Genomic DNA, 17,513 nt, shown 5'->3' with positions numbered 1-17,513 from the left:
CTGTAGAATGCAAATATAACAATATCTGTTCCTTGTAATATTACCAGTATTGTTTCTTCTCTTGTTTCATTTTTAAACTTCAGGAGGATTATGATCAGGCCTTTCAGTACTACTATCAAGCCACTCAGTTTGCCTCCTCCTCCTTCGTGCTACCATTTTTTGGGTTAGGCCAGATGTACATTTACAGAGGAGACAAGGAGAATGCATCCCAGTGCTTTGAGAAAGTTTTAAAAGCATATCCTAACAACTATGAAACGATGAAGATTCTTGGGTCTCTCTATGCTGCTTCTGAAGACCAGGAAAAGAGAGATATTGCAAAGGTACTTATCCTGGCTAAGCACTTTTAGTGCGTGCCTGGTATATTAGCTACATATTTAAAGATGAGGATTTGGAGAGTTGGGATATGATAAGAATCTAAATTGTATAAATAGTGAAACTGTTCTGTTAGCATATTAAAACTGAAATGACAGTTTTCTGAAATTCAAAACCAGGGCTTTCCAGGTCAATCCTGTGGACCCTGTAGTCAGTCAGGTTTTCAGGATATCCAAAATGAATATGCATGAGATCTGCAGTACACATGCAGATTGATCACATTCATATTCATTTTGGATGTCCTGAAAACCTGACTGGCTGTGGGGTCCACAGGGTGGGTTTGAGAAGCTCTGCTCCAAATCTTTAAATGCCAGATCACTAACATACACAAACAAGGTGAGCTATGGCTTCCATATTTTTGTAATGGGGTCCGTTAATGCAGATTTAGTGATTGGAGCACTGCTCTTAGAGAATCGGTCTACTAATGTGAAACTACATAAGGATGCCTCTTTCTCATCAGAACTAAATTTAGAGCAGTGGTTCTTAACCCAGTCCTTGGGGACCAAATGATCAGTGGGGTTTTTGGGGTATCCATAGTAAATATACTTGAAAGATATTTGCATTCACTGCCTCTATTGTATGCAGATCTTCTCATGCATTATTCATGGTGGACATCCTGAAAATTCCATTGGCCAGGTGGTCTCCCAGGAAAGGTTTGCTAGCCACTGCTTTTACTCTTATATGTGCCCTGAGTAGTTCAACATTCAGAAATCCAGATTCAATACAGGATAGCAAAATGGTAGAGAAGCCCCATGTAGTGTAGGCCATGGACAGGCTAGAGCATAATTAAAACATACATACCTACAAAACCATAAAAAATAGAATATTTCTGAGAAAATCTGAGAGAAGAGAACATTTCTCTGGGTAAGTGAACATATTTTTGAAGTCTGTGCTTTTGGTGATTTAAAGGTTGGGGTTTAAAATAGGTAAGGTAGGTTTATTAATAAAGACAATTAGAATTTAAAAAAAGGAAACCAACTAGTCTCCCTACCCTTTCCCCATAGTTTTTAAGCATACAGCATTACATTTAATTATTTTCTGAGAAGCAAACACTAAATAAATCACAAAATATGCCATATAATCTTAAGGTTCTGTATATTAATCTAATATTCCTAGTACCTTAAGAAGTTTAAACAACACTAATATTAAGATGCAGATAGTCCATCAGCAAGAGGGGTGCTATCCAGTCTTTTGCATTGAGTGTCACATGTATGATTATCTCCCAGTTGGTGAGAGGTTATATGTGTGTGCTTGATACAAAGAGTTTCTAGCTCTCGGAGAATGAGTCCGTTCTCTTGAGCCTAGAATAGCAGTGTGGCGAAGCGGGGTTTTCAAGACTGTGAATTCTATTAATATGATAATGCAGTGTATTTTTCTTGTTTGGCCAGCAGGTGGTGTTTTTTTTTTTCTGTTTTAAAGCTGTTGCAGAGAAGGCTGCTTTCTTTTCAATTTAAACCCTGAGAGAAGTCAACCTGCAGTGCCATTGGCCAGATACTTTCAAAGTTGAGAACCTGGGCTCTGATTGGCCCTGGAGTTCAAAATCCGGCCAGGAGGTACTGGATTTTCCCTAGTCTCAGGGAGTGCAGAGGGTAAACATCTCTTCCCTGAGACTCTGTTCAAGAACTGTGATCAGTTATTTTCCTGAAACTCCCCAGGTAGTAACAAAGTGTTTACATAGTTGTAATATTGATCATTATTCAGTTACCAGTTATTGCTTGTTTTTTTCCATCTGTTTTATATCCTAATTCTGTGATAATAAACCCATTAGTTTATTAGCTCTGATGTCTTGGACTGACTAAGCATCCTGGTGGTTTGTGTTTTGGGTCTGTGAGTGCTTTCTAGGAACTGTGGAACCCCTGGGAGTGCTGGCCCAGTGTCCTAGAAATCACCAGGGAATAACTTGAGAGTGGGAGACTCGCCCAGAGGCAAGCAGGACCCAGTCGGAGGAAGGAGGTGTCAGTATAGAGCAAGTGCACAGGTGCATGCAGGCCTGAGCAGTGCTGGAGACAAACCCTCTAAGTGGCCTCAGGGCTAGCCCCAGGTGGGTCCTAGGTGTTCCATGACAAGCAGACTTGGAGAAGCTGAGGGAGACAGAGATTTACTTTGAGGAGGCCTACAGGGCCATTGTAGAGAAGACCCACTTCCAGTCTGGCAGCCCCTGAGCTGCCTTGGAGGAGGGAGGTCTCCTAGAAGGAGAGCATCACCCTGGTGAAGTAGAAAGTAATCTTTTAGCCAGGACCTGTCCTCCAGGATGAATCTTCAGGAGCTTCTGCCTTGGAGGGAAGGGTTATGACAGCTGTTTTAGTTCATGGTTCGATCATTAGGCATGTAAATAACTGGGTGGCTGGTGTGCATGAGGTTTGTCTGGTCATTTCCCTGCCTGGAGCGAAGGTGGTGGACCTCGCGCGTCGCCTAGGTAAGATTTTAGATAGTGCTGGAAGGAGACTGCTGTCTTGGTACAGGTGGTTACCAATGACATAGGATTGGAAAATGTGGGAGGGAGGTTCTGGATGCCAAATTTAGGCTCTTGGGTAGAAAGCTGAAATCCAGATCCTCCAGGGTAGCATTTTTGGAAATGCTCTATGTTCCACGCGCAGGGCCCAAGAGGCAGGCAGAGCTCCGCAGTCTGAATGCATGGTTGAGGGATTTGGATTTGTTAAGAACTGTACACCATTCTTGGGAAGGGGGAGCCTATTCTGAAAGGATGGGCTCCACCTTAACTGGGATGGAACCAGCAGCTTTTAAACTATTGGGGGAAGGGGGAGGAAAGCCGACAGTCACCCAGGAGTGCATGGTTCAGTGTGGAGTATCCTCGAAGGATACTATTGAAACAGGATCTTTAGGGAATCCCAATAGAGAGGTTTCAATGATGGTGAAAGAAAGCCAGGAGTGTTTAATGGGAGAACAGGTTAAAGGGTGCAAATTATCCACTTCAACTTCAAAGCAGCTTGTAGATGCTACAAATAAAACACAATCTGAAGCGTCTGTATACAATGCTAGAAGCCAAAAAAATAAGATGGGATATTTGGAGTGTATAACTTTCTGAGGTAAATATAACAAGCATCTCAGAGACCTTTTGGAAGAAGGACAATCAATGGGACACTGTTATCAGGGTACAAATTGTTCTCCGAGGACAAGCAAGCTGCTTGTTCTCACGACTGGGTGACGTCCGCGGCAGCCCCCACCAATCGGAAGAAGCTTCGCGGGCGGTCCGCACGCAGGGCACGCCCACCGCGCATGCGCGGCCGTCTTCCCGCCCGTGCGCGACCGTTCCCGCCAGTCTTTTCTTTTCCGCGCTGGAGAGAGTCGTGCGTCGCCGCTCTCTCTTAGTCAGCCCCGGAAAACCGTCACGTTGTTTGCGAATTCGTTAATTTTCTGTTTCTTGTTGCCGCGCGCTCCAAGCCTTTCTTTTTTCCTTTTTAAAAAAAAAAAAAAAAAGAGAGAATGCGCTTAATTTTTTCCCTCGTTTCTAGCGGGGGCGTCGCGTTGCGGCCTTTTGGCCGCGCGGTCGATTTATTTTTCGAGGTGTGATTTACCGCCACCATCGACGACTTTAACTTCGCCGACGCGATTTTTCCGTCGATGTCCTCGAAGGTCCCGAGTGGATTTAAGAAGTGTGGTCGGTGCGGCCGGCCTATCTCGCAGACCGACACCCACGCTTGGTGCCTCCAGTGCCTCGGGCCGGAGCACAATATCAAGTCGTGTTCTTTGTGTCTTGGTCTCCGGAAACGGACTCAGGTTGCGAGGCAAGTTCTTCGGGACCGTCTTTTTGGAACTTGTGCCGGCCCCTCGAAGTCGACCTCGACGGCATCGGTATCGACGGCCGGTTCTTCGGTACCGGTATCGATGTCCGCGAAATCGGCACCGATGGCATCGACCCCAGGAGTACAGGTCCCGTCGGCCCGCCGGTCCTCCGGTGAGGGTAGGGGTGAGAGGCCGCGTGGGCAATCGGCCCCGGTCACTCCCTCTACTCATGGCCCTCGGGACCGAACCCTGTCCGACCCGGCCCCTCGAGACCGAGGGGGATCGACCTCCTCCTCCTCCGTTCCACCTGGCGCCGATGACGGGCACCGCAAACAACAGAAAAAGCACCGTCATCGGTCCCCATCGGTGCGCCCGGCCCTCGGTGCCGGAGAGGAGCCGACGCCGAAGCGTCCACGTCGAGAGGAAAGGTCCCCCTCGGTAGTGGAGGTACCGACACGTCAGGGTCCCAGCACTTCGGTGCAGTCTCCTGGACCCGAGTAGCTTCCGGCACCGACGCCTCTACCGGCCCCCCCGTCTTTCCCGACAGCGGGCCTGGACGAGTGCCTCCGAGCCATCCTTCCGGGGATCCTGGAAGGGCTGATGCGCCAGGCTGTGCCGGCGCCGGGGGTGCTTGCGCCCTCGGCACCGTTGACTGTGGCTCTGGCGAGCTCTAGCCCGGTGCCGAGGCCTTCGACACCGCCGCCGCTTGCGGCGCCGGTCTCGACCGCCACGCAGGTGGAGTCCCCGTCGACGTCGATGGAGGGAGCTTCGTCCCCGCCGGCGTGGGAGTCCACCGCTCGACGATACCGAGGCCTTGGTGCCTCGACGTCGAGCCGGGCCCGGTTAAGGACTCAGCTACATGAGCTTATGTCCGATACCGAGGAAGAGGCCTCGTGGGGGGAAGAGGAGGACCCCAGATATTTCTCCTCAGAGGAGTCTGTGGGCCTCCCCTCTGACCCTATGCCTTCACCGGAGAGGAAGCTCTCGCCTCCTGAGAGCCTCTCCTTTGCCTTTTTTGTTAGGGATATGTCTATATGCATTCCCTTCCCCGTGGTCTCTGTGGACGAGCCGAGGGCTGAGATGCTCGAGGTCCTCGACTATCCATCACCAGCTAGAGAGTCCTCCACGGTGCCGTTGCACAATGTCCTCAAAGAGACACTGCTTCGGAACTGGATGAGACCATTATCTAATCCCACCATTCCCAAGAAAGCAGAGTCCCAGTACAGAATCCACTCGGACCCAGAGTTAATGCGGCCCCAATTGCCTCATGACTCGGCGGTCGTGGATTCTGCTCTCAAGAGGGCACGGAGTTCGAGGGATACTGCCTCGGCGCCCCCGGGGCGGGAGTCTCGCACTCTGGACTCGTTTGGGAGGAAGGCCTACCAATCTTCCATGCTCGTGACCCGCATCCAATCTTACCAGCTCTACACGAGCATCCACATGCGGAACACTGTGAAGCAACTGGCGGACCTGGTTGATAAGCTCCCGCCGGAGCAGTCCAGGCCTTATCAGGAGGTGGTCAGGCAGCTGAAGGCGTGCAGAAAGTTCCTGTCTAGGGGTATCTATGACACCTGTGACGTGGCATCTCGTGCTGCGGCCCAAGGTATAGTGATGCGCAGGCTCTCATGGCTGCGTGTCTCTGACCTGGACAACCGCACCCAGCAGAGACTGGCCGACGTCCCTTGCCGGGGGAATAATATTTTTGGCGAGAAGGTCGAGCAGCTGGTGGACCAACTGCATCAGCGGGAAACCGCCCTCGACAAGCTCTCCCACCGGGCGCTTTCAGCATCCACCTCAGCAGGTGGACGTTTTTCCCGGGCCCGGCAGGCTGCGCCCTATGCTTTTGCCAAGCGTAGGTACACCCAGCCGGCCCGAAGGCCTCGACAGGCACAGGGACAGCCCCAGCGCGCTCGTTCTCGTCAACAGCGTGCGCCTAAGCAGCCCCCTGCGCCTCCACAGCAAAAGCCGGGGACGGGCTTTTGACTGGATCCACGGGAACATAGCCGCCCTCAAAGTGTCCGTGCCGGACGATCTGCCGGTCGGAGGGAGGTTAAAATTTTTTCACCAAAGGTGGCCTCTCATAACCTCCGACCAGTGGGTTCTCCAAATAGTGCGGTGCGGATACGCCCTGAATTTGGCCTCCCTGCCACCAAATTGTCCTCCGGGAGCTCAATCCTTCAGCTCCCATCACAAGCAGGTACTTGTAGAGGAACTCTCCGCCCTTCTCAGCGCCAATGCGGTCGAGCCCGTACCACCCGGGCAGGAAGGGCAGGGATTCTATTCCAGGTACTTCCTTGTGGAAAAGAAAACAGGGGGGATGCGTCCCATCCTAGACCTGAGAGGCCTGAACAAATTCCTGGTCAAAGAAAAGTTCAGGATGCTTTCCTTGGGCACCCTTCTGCCAATGATTCAGAAAAACGATTGGCTATGTTCCCTGGATTTAAAGGACGCATACACTCACATCCCGATACTGCCAGCCCACAGACAGTATCTCAGATTCCGCCTGGGCACACGGCACTTTCAGTATTGTGTGCTGCCCTTTGGGCTCGCCTCTGCCCCACGGGTGTTTACAAAGTGCCTCGTGGTGGTAGCGGCGTATCTACGCAAGCTGGGAGTGCACGTGTTCCCATATCTCGACGATTAGCTGGTCAAGAACACCTCGGAGGCAGGAGCCCTCCGGTCCATTCAGTGCACTATTCAACTCCTGGAGCTGCTGGGGTTTGTGATAAATTACCCAGTCCCATCTCCAGCCAGCCCAGTCTCTGGAATTCATAGGAGCTCTGCTGAATACCCAGACGGCTCAGGCCTTCCTTCCCGAAGCGAGGGCCAACAACCTCCTGTCCCTGGCTTCACAGACCAGAGCGTCTCAGCAGATCACAGCTCGGCAGATGTTGAGACTTCTGGGTCATATGGCCTCCACAGTTCATGTGACTCCCATGGCTCGTCTTCACATGAGATCTGCTCATTGTACCCTAGCTTCCCAGTGGTTTCAAGCCACCGGGAATCTAGAAGATGTCATCCGCCTCTCCACCAGTTGCCGCACTTCACTGCTCTGGTGGACCATTCGGACCAATTTGACCCTGGGACGTCCATTCCAAATTCCACAGCCCTCGAAAGTGCTGACGACGGATGCATCTCGCCGGGGGTGGGGAGCTCATGTCGATGGGCTTCACACCCAGGGACTGTGGTCCCTCCAGGAAAAGGATCTGCAGATCAACCTCCTGGAGCTCCGAGCGATCTGGAACGCACTGAAGGCTTTCAGAGATCGGCTGTCCTGTCAAATTATCCAAATTCGGACAGACAATCAGGTTGCAATGTATTACATCAACAAGCAGGGGGGCACCGGATCTCGCCCCCTGTGTCAGGAAGCCGTTGGGATGTGGCGTTGGGCCTGCCAGTTCGGCATGCTCCTCCAAGCCACATACCTGGCAGGCGTAAACAACAGTCTGGCCGACAGACTGAGCAGAGTCATGCAACCGCACGAGTGGTCGCTCCATTCCAGAGTGGTACGCAAGATCTTCCGAGAGTGGGGCACTCCCTCGGTGGACCTTTTCGCCTCTCAGACCAACCACAAGTTGCTTCTGTTCTGTTCCAGACTTCAGGCACACGGCAGGCTAGCGTCGGATGCCTTTCTCCTTCATTGGGGGACCGGCCTCCTGTATGCTTATCCTCCCATACCTTTGGTGGGGAAGACCTTACTGAAGCTCAAGCAAGATCGCGGCACCATGATTCTGATTGCGCCCTTTTGGCCCCGTCAGATCTGGTTCCCTCTTCTTCTGGAGTTGTCCTCAGAAGAACCGTGGAGATTGGAGTGTTTTCCGACTCTCATTTCGCAGAACGACGGAGCGTTGCTGCACCCCAACCTTCAGTCTCTGGCTCTCACGGCCTGGATGTTGAGGGCGTAGACTTTGCTGCGTTGGGTCTGTCTGAGGGTGTCTCCCGTGTCTTGCTTGCCTCTAGGAAGGATTCCACTAAAAAGAGTTACTTTTTCAAGTGGAGGAGGTTTGTCGTTTGGTGTGAGAGCAAGGCCCTAGAACCTCGTTCTTGCCCTGCACAGAACCTGCTTGAATACCTTCTGCACTTATCAGAGTCTGGTCTCAAGACCAACTCCGTAAGGAATCACCTTAGTGCGATTAGTGCTTACCATTATCGTGTGGAAGGTAAAGCCATCTCTGGAGAGCCTTTAGTCGTTCGATTCATGAGAGGCTTGCTTTTGTCAAAGCCCCCTATCAAGCCTCCTGCAGTGTCATGGGATCTCAACGTCGTCCTCACCCAGCTGATGAAACCTCCTTTTGAGCCACTGAATACCTGCCATCTGAAGTACTTGACCTGGAAGGTCATTTTCTTGGTGGCAGTTACTTCAGCTCGTAGGGTCAGTGAGCTTCAAGCCCTAGTAGCTCATGCACCATATACCAAATTTCATCACAACAGAGTAATGCTCCGCACCCACCCAAAGTTCCTGCCGAAGGTGGTGTCGGAGTTCCATCTTAACCAGTCAATTGTCTTGCCAACATTCTTCCCCAGGCCGCATACCCGCCCTGCTGAACGTCAGTTGCACACATTGGACTGCAAGAGAGCATTGGCCTTCTACTTGGAGCGGACACAGCCCCACAGACAGTCCGCCTAATTGTTTGTTTCTTTCGACCCTAACAGGCTAGGGGTCGCTGTCGGGAAACACACCATCTCCAATTGGCTAGCAGATTGCATTTCCTTCACTTACGCCCAGGCTGGGCTGGCTCTTGAGGGTCATGTCACGGCTCATTTGAAGAGATCTGCAAGGCTGCGACGTGGTCATCTGTCCACACATTCACATCACATTACTGCCTCCAGCAGGATACCCGACGCGACAGTCGGTTCGGGCAGTCGGTGCTGCAGAATCTGTTTGGGGTGTAAATCCAACTCCACCCTCCAGGACCTGAATTTATTCTGGTCAGGCTGCACTCTCAGTTAGTTGTTCTTCGTAGGTCAATTTTCTGTTGTATCCTCGCCGTTGCGAGGTTCAATTGACCTGGGTTTCTTGTTTTGAGTGAGCCTGAGAGCTAGGGATACCCCAGTCGTGAGAACAAGCAGCCTGCTTGTCCTCGGAGAAAGTGAATGATACATACCTGTAGCAGGTGTTCTCCGAGGACAGCAGGCTGATTGTTCTCACCTACCCTCCCTCCTCCCCTTTGGAGTTGCGTTTTCATCATTTTGCTTGTCATTCAACTGGCGGGAACGGTCGCGCACGGGCGGGAAAACGGCCGCGCATGCGCGGTGGGCGTGCCCTGCGTGCGGACCGCCCGCGAAGCTTCTTCCGGTTGGTGGGGGCTGCCGCGGACGTCACCCAGTCGTGAGAACAATCAGCCTGCTGTCCTCGGAGAACACCTGCTACAGGTATGTATCATTCACTTATCGCAGTGATAGAGTGGATCAAATTGGAGGTGGGGTTGCACTACATGTTAGAGGAAATAGAGTCAAACAAAACAAATATTCTAGATGAAACAGCAGTGTGGAATCCTTGGGAATAGGATTTCCATGTATGAAGGGAAAGAGTATACTGGTGGGGTTGTACTACCGTCTGCTAGAACAGGACGAACAGACAGATGAGCAAATGTTTACAGAAATTATGCTTATGTTAAACTAGCTGTTAAGCCCATAACAACGGGCTAGTTTTTTGTTTTCCTATGCCCCCCCCCCCTCGTCCACCAACCCTGCTCTCTCCCCTGCCCTCCCCCCAGCGTCTGTTTCCCTCAGTTCCGCCCCTTCCTTCCCTCCCTGCTCCCTCCTCCTCCAATTTCCACACCTATGTCCAAGCCCTCCTCCCTATTGGGCTGTACTGCTGGTGGAGGCGGGGCTTGGACTTCTACACTCTCAGCGTTCCGACTCTACTGCGCATTTGCAGGTGAGTCGGTCACTTGCCGTTTATATGTTTGATTAGGAAAACTGACAAATTGGGCAATGTTATAATAATGGATGTTTTCAATTACCCCAATACTGACTGGATAAATGCTACATCAGGGAGTGCTAGGGAGGTAAAATTCTTAGATGTAATAAATGACTGCTTTTTGGAGCAGCTGATCCAAGAACCGACAAAAGGGGGAGCTATTTTAGACCTCGTCCATAGTGGAATGTAGGGCATGGTATGAGAGGTAACGATGTTGAATCCACTGAGAAGCAGTGATCATAGCATGATCAAATTTGACCTAGAGTGAAGTCACGAAGGAAATTACTGTAGCAACATGTAATTTTTGAAAGGGTGATTATAACAAAATGAGGAAAATGGATAAAAAGAAGCCGAAAGGATCGGTCTCAAAGGTTAGGACTTTAAATCAGGCGTGGATGTTGTTTAAAAAATACCATCGTGGAAGCCCAGACTAGATGTATTCCACTTAATAAAGCTGGAAAGAAGACCAAACAGCCGGCATGGTTAAAAGGTGAAGTGAAAGAGGCTATTAGAGCCAAGTGTGTCCTTCAAAAAATGGAAAAAGGATCCAAATGAAGAAAATAAGAAGCAATGTAAGCAAAGTGAAGCTACATACAAAGCATTGATAGCCTGAAAATCCTTGGTGTCACAATCGACCGAAACCTTACACTCGAGACCCAAGTTAACTCTACAATCAAGAAAATGTTCCACTCAATGTGGAAACTAAAACGGAACTATGGAACGCATTACCGAAAGCCATAAAGACAACGCAGGACCACCTCAACTTCCGGAAATCACTAAAGATCGATCTGTTCGAGAAGGCATACCCTACTGATCCAACTTAAGTGCCTGAATGCAACACAACAAAACTAAAACTTGCAATGAACATTATATAACTCTTCTTCTCTTGATTCTCTAATGTGTCTGTAACACATATATCTCATTCTCTATAACATCACTCTGTATTTGTTTCATCACCGGAGGTGGCTAACGCCTCACGGTACTATGTAAGCCACATTGAGCCTGCAAATAGGTGGGAAAATGTGGGGTACAAATGCAACAAATAAAATAAATAAATAAAAGAGAATATGAAGAAAAACGTGCCATGGTGACAAAAACTCATAGTAGCACCTTTTTCAGATACATGAAAAGCAGAAAGCCTGTGAAGGAATACGTGGAACTATTAGATCATGAAGAAGCAAAAGGGGCACTCAGGGAGGACAAGGCCTTAGCGGAAAGATTGAATGAATTCTTTGCGTTGGTCTTTACGGAAGAAAATGTAAGAGATCTACCTGTATTGGAAATGGTTTTCAAGGGTGAAGATGCGGAAGAACTGAAAGAAATGTCGATGAACTTGGAAGATGTACTGAACCAGATTGACAAGTTAAAGAGTGATAAATCACCTGGACCAGATGGTGTACACCCCAGGGTACTGAAAGAACTCAAACGTGAAATTCCTGATCTGCTGGTTAAAATCATCCATAGTACCTGAAGATTGGAGGGTGGCCAATGTAACACCAATTTTTTAAAAAAGGTATCCGGGGTGATCTGAGAAATTACAGATCTTAGCATCCCTCTGGACCGGTCCACAATGCGACTGATGGGTTATGCACGCCTTCCAGCAGGTGCAGACTGAAAACTCTGACTCTAGAGAGAGCCAAAAATAGCCCTGGCTAACTGTAACTAGACTCAGTATTATCAGTCTCCAGCAGGTGGAAGGTGGTGAGCCCTTTAGTCTCTTCTGTCTTTTCTTCTTTATTTTAAAATTTTAATAATAATCTTATTACTAGGAGAAGTGTAAGATTGTTAAACAGTGTTATACGTTCTATGTGTCCGCTAGCCTTGTGATTTTGTGCACCGGTGTCTCTTGCTTGGAGGCTGAGGCCCCCGGGGGTCTGTCTAAGCCTCAGGGGTGCCAAACCCGGGTGACCGAGTCCCTCCCCCTCCCATTTTATTCCCTATTCGGTGGGAATCGTAGTGCTCTGACAGCTGTCCTCATCCTCTCCGGGGAAAGAGTGTTTTGAGTTCTGGGAGAGGCAGCTGCATTAAAAAAAAAATATTGAAATGAGGCGCAAACAAGCAGAGCAGCTCTGGTTTGGCCTGTGCTGTGGCGTAACTCTGATCAGGGGTTCCTTCACCCCCCCCCCCCCCCCCCCAAAAAAAAAAAAGGCGTCAGGTCAGCTGCCATGGTGCGGTCTGTTAGCGGCGAGGAAAATGGTGTATGTAAATATTGCACCACTGTGGAGTTCTCTTCAGACACCAGTCCTTCGTGTCCCGCTTCCTGATTTGTGACTGTGATGCTGCAGGATTCCAGGGCTGGTACAGATAAGGCGCCAGTTCCCATTTTGGTGGGAAACACTGCCATTTTGCCTGCTCAAGCTGTGCTGGAGGCGCAGCCTGCTTCGTAGCCGCTTTTGTTTTTGTACCCCACGCTTTCCCACTCATGGCAGGCTCAATGCGGCTTACATGGGGCAATGGAGGGTTAAGTGACTTGCCCATAGTCACAAGGAGCTGCCTGTGCCTGAAGTGGGAATCGAATTCAGTTCCTCAGTTCCCCAGGACCAAAGTCCACCACCCTAACCACTAGGCCACTCCTCCACTTCAGGTGTCGGAGTAGTCAGAGTTAGTTCCGTCAGGGCAAATGGGGCTACTTCAGGGGGGCTTCCCTCCTGAGTTTGCCCTGCAAATGTACAAGGCTTTCTTGTTACAGACATCAGATTCACCTTTAGGAGGGTGTTTGGAAAGACAGGTGGTCTCATCTAAGTCTCCAAGGGCATCCTGGGATGTAGAGGAAGATCTGGTATCAGTGCCGGATCAGGAGATGCTTTCTCTGGGGAGTGCTGACTATTTAGAGGAAGGTTTGATTTATGACGATCCCAGTCTGGAGGATTCAGGTGCAGAGTTTTCATTACCAGCTGAGGACCCTTCAGTGGTCAGAATTTTTCACAAGGAGGATTTGCAGGAGCTTATTTCTTTTGGTTTCCTCTACCTTGCATCTTTTCCGGCTCGCTAGGTCTGTGGTTCGTCTCCATCCTGTTCTGAATTCAGACTAGGATCTTCTTAAGCCACCGGTGGTCTCTGCCGTTACTAAGAATAATACAGTTCCCGTGGATGGAAGCACGGCTCTTAAGGACGTTCAGGACAGATGTATGGAGGCTCTCCTAAAGAGCAGTTTTGATGTCTCTGCTTTAGCGGTTCAAGCAGCTATCTGTGGTTCTTTGGTAGCCCGAGCTTGTTTCCACTGATCTGAGAAAGTTTTGGATAGAACTTTGGATGATTTGGGTTTGATAGATACCGAGGTGGCTAAGATTGAGTTGGGTTCTGCCTTCTTGGCAGATACTTTGTATGATTTGCTAAGAGCCTCTTCTAAGTCCATGGCCTTGAGTGTAGCCTCAAGGTGCTCACTGTGGCTGCAGGGTTGGTCCGCTGATGCAGCTTCTAAGTTGAAGTTGAGTAAGTTCCTGTTTCAGGGGTCCTAGCTCTTTATAGAGGAGTTAGACAAGTTGGTCTGCAGTCTGGGGGAAACTTAAGTGCCTCAACTAGAGTGGTTCCAGTTCAGCGGTCCCAGTTCTTTCGGAGAAATCAGTCCTTTTGAGGGGCTTTCAGAGGTGGCAGAGATTCAGGACAGTCTTTCCCGTCCTGCCGAATGAGGGTTTTCGGATCCAGCCTCTGATTCTTGTGGGAGCTCGGTTAACACATTTCTATTGGAGATGGGCCCAGATTACCTCAGATCAATGGGTGCTAGAAGTTATTCGAGATGGGTACACTTTAGAATTTGTGCAGCATCTTCCAGACGCCTTTCTCGAGTCTCTCTGTTGGTCTCATCTCAAAGTGGGTGTGGTTTGGGATACTCTAAAAAGGCTTATCGAGCTTCAGGCTGTTTGTCCAGTCCCTTCCTCAGAGATCAGACAGGGTCGCTATTCCATTTACTTTCTTGTTCTGAAGAAAGAGGGATTTTTCCATCCTATTCTGGACCTCAAGGCTGTCAATTGGGTCCTCATGGTCTCCAGTTTTCATATGGAGACACTTTGGTTGGTCATAGTGGCAGTTAGAATCGGGGAGCTTTTGACCGTGCTAGACGTGACGGAAGCGTATTTGCACATTTCTATTCGACCTATGCATCAGCGTTTTCTTCGTTTTGCGGTTTGAGGCAAGCATTATCGGTTTCGGGCTCACTACGGCCCCTTGCACATTCACAAATATTATGGTGGTAGTAGTGGCTCTCAGGACTGTATTTTGGTTCATCCCTACCTGGATGATTGGCTGATCAAAACAAAGTCGTACCAGGAGAGCCTGCAGGTAACGGCTCAAGTGTTTCAGTTTCTACAATCCCTTGGTCGGGTGGTCAACTCTGAAGAGCTGTCTGGTTCCGTCTCAGTCCCTCGACTATCTACGGGTATCCTTAGACACCATTCGAGGTTGAGTGTTTCTTCCCCAGACAAAGATTCACAAGTTGCAGGCCCAAATTCAGGTTTTTTCTGCGCAGGCCAGTACCGTGTACAAGGGAGTATCTTCAAGTGTTGGACTCTATGGCAGCAACTATAGAAGCAGTGCTGTGGGCCAGGACACACATGAGATCTCTCCAGAAGTCTCTTCTGTCCAAATGGTCTCTGCAGAGAGATTCTCTGAAGGTGAGATTGCCACTGAGGGCTCCGGAGCAGGGCAGTCTTAGGTGGTGACTTTGGTCGTCCAACCTGTCCAAAGGGATGCCTCTGGCTCCACCACACTGGATAAGTGGTCACAACGGATGCCAGCCTTAGGGGTTCAGGAGCCCAGTGCCAAGGCCAATATGCACAGGGGCCGTGGTCTCGATCGGAGGTTTTCTGCTCAATCAGCCTCTTGGAGACCAGAGCGATTCAGTTGGCGTTGGATGTGTTTTATCCTCTCCTCCTAGGCGAATCAGTACGCATTCTGTCAGACAATGCCATGGCAGTAGCTTATGTCAACTGTCAGGAGGGAACGAGTTGCAGCCTCTTGGAACAAGAAGCAGCACAGCTCATGAGTTGAATGAATGTCAGCTGGCTGCCCTCTCGGCGTCTCGCATAGCGGGGAAGACGAATGTTCAGCCAGACTTTCTCAGCTTGCCACACTTTAGACTCGGGAGAATGGTCTCTTGGGGCAAAGGCATTTCAATCAGTCATAGGTCTCTGGTGATGGATCTGTTTGCCTCAAATCTCAACACCAAAGTGCCTCAATACTTCAGTCGAAGAAAAGATCTCCGAGCGAAGAGCGTGGATTCTCTTCTTCAGCCTTGGCCATCAGGGCTGGTTTATGTCTTTCCTCTGTGGCCTCTTCTGGGGGCGCCTGATTCAAAGGATCAAGGCGCACAGGGGCTTGGTGATCTTGATAGCGCCGGGTTGGCCCATTGGCCTTGGTATGCCAATTTTGTGCGTCTTCTCGTTGGTCCTCCGTTCAAATTGTGTCCTAGTCCAGAGCCCAGTGGTTCATCCAGACCCAGCTTGATTTTGTCTTACGGCTTGGCTATTGAAGGCGTTATTCCACTACTGTGATTGCCATGATGCTTCGGTTGCGTCATCATTCTGCTTCGCTGAGTTATATCGGGACATGGTGGATTTTGAGGCATAGTGCCTAGATCGCAACATTTCTCTTTCGCGCTTTGGTGCCTAACGCATTGGATTTTTTTACAACACAGCTTTGATAAAGGCCTGGCGCTGACTTCTCTTAAGGTACAAATTGCGGTGCTTTCTTGTTTTCGGGGGTGTGTTCAGGGAAAGGCCTTATCTAATCATCCGGATATAGCTCGGTTCCTCCGAGGAGCAGGTCTCCATCCTCCTTCTAGGGCCATCTTGCCGGCATGGGATCTGAATCTGGTCCTATCATTTCTTCCTAGGTCGCCCTTTGAGCCCTTTACGTCCTGCACGTCCTGCTTTCTGAAGGATTTGACGCTTAAGGTGATGTTTTTGGAAGCCATTGTGTTGGCCAGGAGAGTGTCGCAAGCTTTTTCTTGTTGATCTCCATTTCTCAAGTTCTCTAAAGAGTGGGTAGTTTTATGCCCTCTTCCTTCCTAAGGTCTTGTCACAGTTTCATTTGTCACAGTCAGTGGTTTTGCCTGTTCTTGGGTCTTCTCTGGTGCAGAGGATCAGCGTCGTTTGCAATGTTTGGATGTCTGGAGAGTTGATGTCTGGAAACATTATTTGAAAACTACAGAGGAATTTCGGCGTACAGATCATCTATTCCTGTTGATTAGAGGATTCCGGAAGGGATTGGCGGCATCTAAACTGATCATTTCCAAGAGATGATAATTGCTTATGCTTACCTCCTCTCCAGGAAGCCTATTTCGGAGGACGTGAAAGCCCATTCTACCAGAGGACAAGCTGTGTCATGGGCAGAGCGCTTTTTAGTACCTCCTTTGGAGATTTGTCGGTCAGCTAGGTGGTCCTCTTTGCATTCCTTTTCCAAACATTACCATTTGGATGTTCAGTGTCGTCAGGAGGCTGTTTTTGGTGCAAACATTCTCACGGTGGGATTACTTGGGTCCCTCCCATCAATTTACTGCTTTGATACTTCCCATCAGTCACATTTTGGGCCAGTTCGGAGGGACGCTAAGGAAGGAGAAATTAGTTCTTAACTGCTAATTTGCTTTCCTTTAGTCCCCCCGGATCAGCCCAGATCCCTCCCTTCTGTGTTTGGGTGATAAAGACTGAAATTCTTTGTTTGTTTTGTGGTGTTCTGTAGAGCTGCTTTGTGAGTTTGCTGGTTCGTTGTTAAATAAATGAATAAATAAAGACAAGAAATGTGCAGCAATTATATTTACTATGGCATTTAGCACATTAAGCAAGAGGCACATGCTCGTTGATAGTATGTCCTTGGTGGCTGCTCAAGTTTCCCAGTTGCGCAGAATAGGTTTGTTTTTGCTTCTTCACTTTGGTATGATAATACTGAGTCAGTAAGCCATGACTCTTATTGGCTTTCTAGAATCAGAGTTTTCAGTCTCCACCTGCTGGAAGGTGTGCACAACCCATCAGTCACATTTTGGGCTGGTCAGGAGAGACTAAAGGAAAGCAAATTAGCAGGTAAGAACTAATTTCTCGTTCAGTTCCAGGGAAAATAGTGTAAACTATTATAAAGAATACAATTACGGAACACATAGACAAACATGGTTTAATGGGACAGCATGGGTTCAGCCAAAGGAAGTCTTGCCTCATCAATTTGCTTAATTTCTTTGAAGACGTAAATAAACATATGGATAAAGGTGAGCCAGTTGATGTAGTGTATCTAGATTTTCAGAAAGTTCCTCATGACAGACTCCTGAGAAAATTTAAAAAAGACATGGGATAGGAGACAGTGTCCTTGTGTGGATTAGGATTTGGTTATTGGACAGAAAACAGAGGGTTGGATTAAATGGCCATTTTTCTCAATAGAGGAGGGTGAATAGTGGAGTGCTGCAGGGATCAGTACTGGGACCAGTGTTGCTTAACATTTATAAATGATCTGGAAATCTGAACATTGAGATGATTAAATTTGCAGATGACAC

General features: G+C 49.1%; 1 protein-coding gene across 1 annotated transcript in view; it reads left to right on the top strand.

Annotated features, from left to right (window-relative positions):
* CTR9 (CTR9 homolog, Paf1/RNA polymerase II complex component) overlaps positions 1 to 17,513 on the top strand; it is a 280,854-nt gene that overhangs the window by 88,668 nt on the left and 174,673 nt on the right. Inside the window, exon 9 of the mRNA XM_030200983.1 lies at positions 84 to 320. Within this exon, the coding sequence (XP_030056843.1) occupies positions 84 to 320 (237 nt within the window). The remainder of the gene's footprint in view (positions 1 to 83; positions 321 to 17,513) is intronic.

Source organism: Microcaecilia unicolor, chromosome 4 (assembly GCF_901765095.1).
Source record: "Microcaecilia unicolor chromosome 4, aMicUni1.1, whole genome shotgun sequence".
In the NCBI taxonomy this organism is placed as follows: domain Eukaryota; kingdom Metazoa; phylum Chordata; class Amphibia; order Gymnophiona; family Siphonopidae; genus Microcaecilia; species Microcaecilia unicolor.
Note: the sequence above shows the minus strand (reverse complement) of the source record. Positions and strands in the feature narration are given on the sequence as shown.